General features: G+C 44.5%; 1 protein-coding gene across 1 annotated transcript; it reads left to right on the top strand.

Moving 5' to 3' along the window:
* Positions 1-245: 245 nt before the first annotated feature.
* On the top strand, positions 246-979 carry LOC147444435 (uncharacterized). The gene is made up of 2 exons (XM_086527861.1): positions 246-552; positions 660-979. Exons 1-2 carry the CDS (start codon positions 436-438, stop codon positions 825-827), a joined length of 285 nt encoding a protein of 94 aa, XP_086383987.1. The 5' UTR covers positions 246-435; the 3' UTR covers positions 828-979.
* Positions 980-1,856: the final 877 nt, after the last annotated feature.

Here is a 1,856-nt window from a genome sequence, read left to right as displayed (position 1 = left end):
TTCTCGATGGTGCGAGACTCACCTAAATAGCCCGTTCTTTGGTAGACGTCCATCTTGTAATCCTCAAACACCTCAAGGGTCGGCCTGACCTTGAGGTTGTTTTGTAATTTCATGATGTGCTTAATACAATTCACTCACAAATTGTGAGTTTGCCAAAAAAACAAAAAGGATTATCAAAGAAATATGAGTATAAGAGGTTTGGGTAGGCCTGGGAGAGTCCAAGAGCAGGGGAGACTCTAGGGGCATCTACGGCAAGAAGTTCGACATGCAGGGGGGTGTTTCATGGTTTTCAGGGAAGGTGACTGCATGCGATGTGGGGGATTGCCCCGGGTGGGGGCGCCTTGTTGTCTCATCCTTGGCTAGTCCGATGCAACCCTACCCCCCTTCTTTTTGGAAACAGGAGCGGTTGCCCTCCCATCGCTCCCAAGGGAGACAATGGCAACCAGGTCTTTGTCTGTGGTGGGATTTTCGGGCCATGGTGCGCTGGTTTGTTGGTGGCAGTTGCAGTTTAGTGCATGGGAAACCTGGGCCTACTTGCTCTTTTTCTCGATGGTGCGAGGCTCATTTAAATAGCATGTTTTTTGGTGGTTTTGTTGCATGCCTACGGCTCGATTTCATTTGACTTGGGTGTTACTTTTGGATGTTGGATCAACAAACAGGTTGTGGCATCCTCGAGGCATGGCAGTGCCAGTGCCAGTGGCAGTGGCATTGATGTGGTACCTCGGATGGCCCTTGGTGATGGGGAATTTGGGCCCCTCCCTTTCGGCGCCATCTGTTCCTTCATCTTTGGCTTTATTTTGCCGTTTTTGCACGTTTTGGTGGTCTAAGGCATTTGATGTGGAAAGTCACCCTCCTTGGTGGCAACCCCCAGGCTCTTATTGGCATTAGATTGGAAGGCTCTTATTGGCATTAGATTGGAAAGCTTGTGTTTTTTTGCATTCTCTGATTCGGGGTGGCTCCCTCTATCAGCCGATGTGTGGATGGATGTTGGGGTGATGGTAGATGCCATGGCTCATGTGAGCATGGCTTGCTTGTAAATTTTTTGATTTCAATATATCTCTCGCTCACAATTTGTGAGTTTGTAAAAAATAAAAGGATTAGCAAAGATTGTCTATAAAATTTCAGGAACCTCCACTACTATTCCATATACTACTAGGCTATGAAGCTTCTCCTAATCAAGCTCATGACCAAAGTCTTGTTTATAAGCATCTTAGTTTGAGTATGTATGTGTAAATGATGCTTTGTTATACTACCAAAAATGTAACCTATCCTAAGGTAGTCTAAACCTAAAGGAGGTTAAATCTAATTAAGGTTTCATGTCTGATGGTACACACTCTAGGGAGAAGGAAGCTCCTTAGAACTTATCTTTCACAACAAAGTTGTGGGAGCCTTTGAAACCACAAGATCAAGCAAACAAGGCTGCCCTTTGGCCCCTCTCTTCTTTACAAACGACTCTCACCCTCTGGATGCCATGCTCAAAACAAGCACCGAGAAAGAGAATATTCAAGACCTCTCTCTCCTAGGTAACAAAACTCCTAGCTAAACTTTTTGTTGATGATTCTCTACTATTCCTAAAAGCCACCTCTCGGATACTCAAAAAGACTCTTGATAAGTTCAAATAAATGTGTCAAAGCATTAGGAGCACTAGAATGAGGGGAGTCGACCAGAAGCTTCAAGATCACATTATCCACTATTCTCCCTAGCCTCCTAATATTGGAGGTGGTTCTCTTAAGCCCTTCTAGAGAGAGGTTCTTAGAAAAATCAACAGCAAAGGATTGATACATCTACCTCTTTTATGAGACCAAAGCAGCCTGAGCTAGAAAGAAGTAAACCATCTAACTACCTAGTACAACTTC

Source organism: Adiantum capillus-veneris, chromosome 13 (assembly GCF_014529385.1).
Source record: "Adiantum capillus-veneris isolate H3 chromosome 13, ASM1452938v2, whole genome shotgun sequence".
Taxonomy (NCBI): Eukaryota; Viridiplantae; Streptophyta; class Polypodiopsida; order Polypodiales; family Pteridaceae; genus Adiantum; species Adiantum capillus-veneris.
The sequence above is the reverse complement of the archived record's forward strand: the minus strand, read 5'-3'. Positions and strand labels throughout refer to the sequence as shown.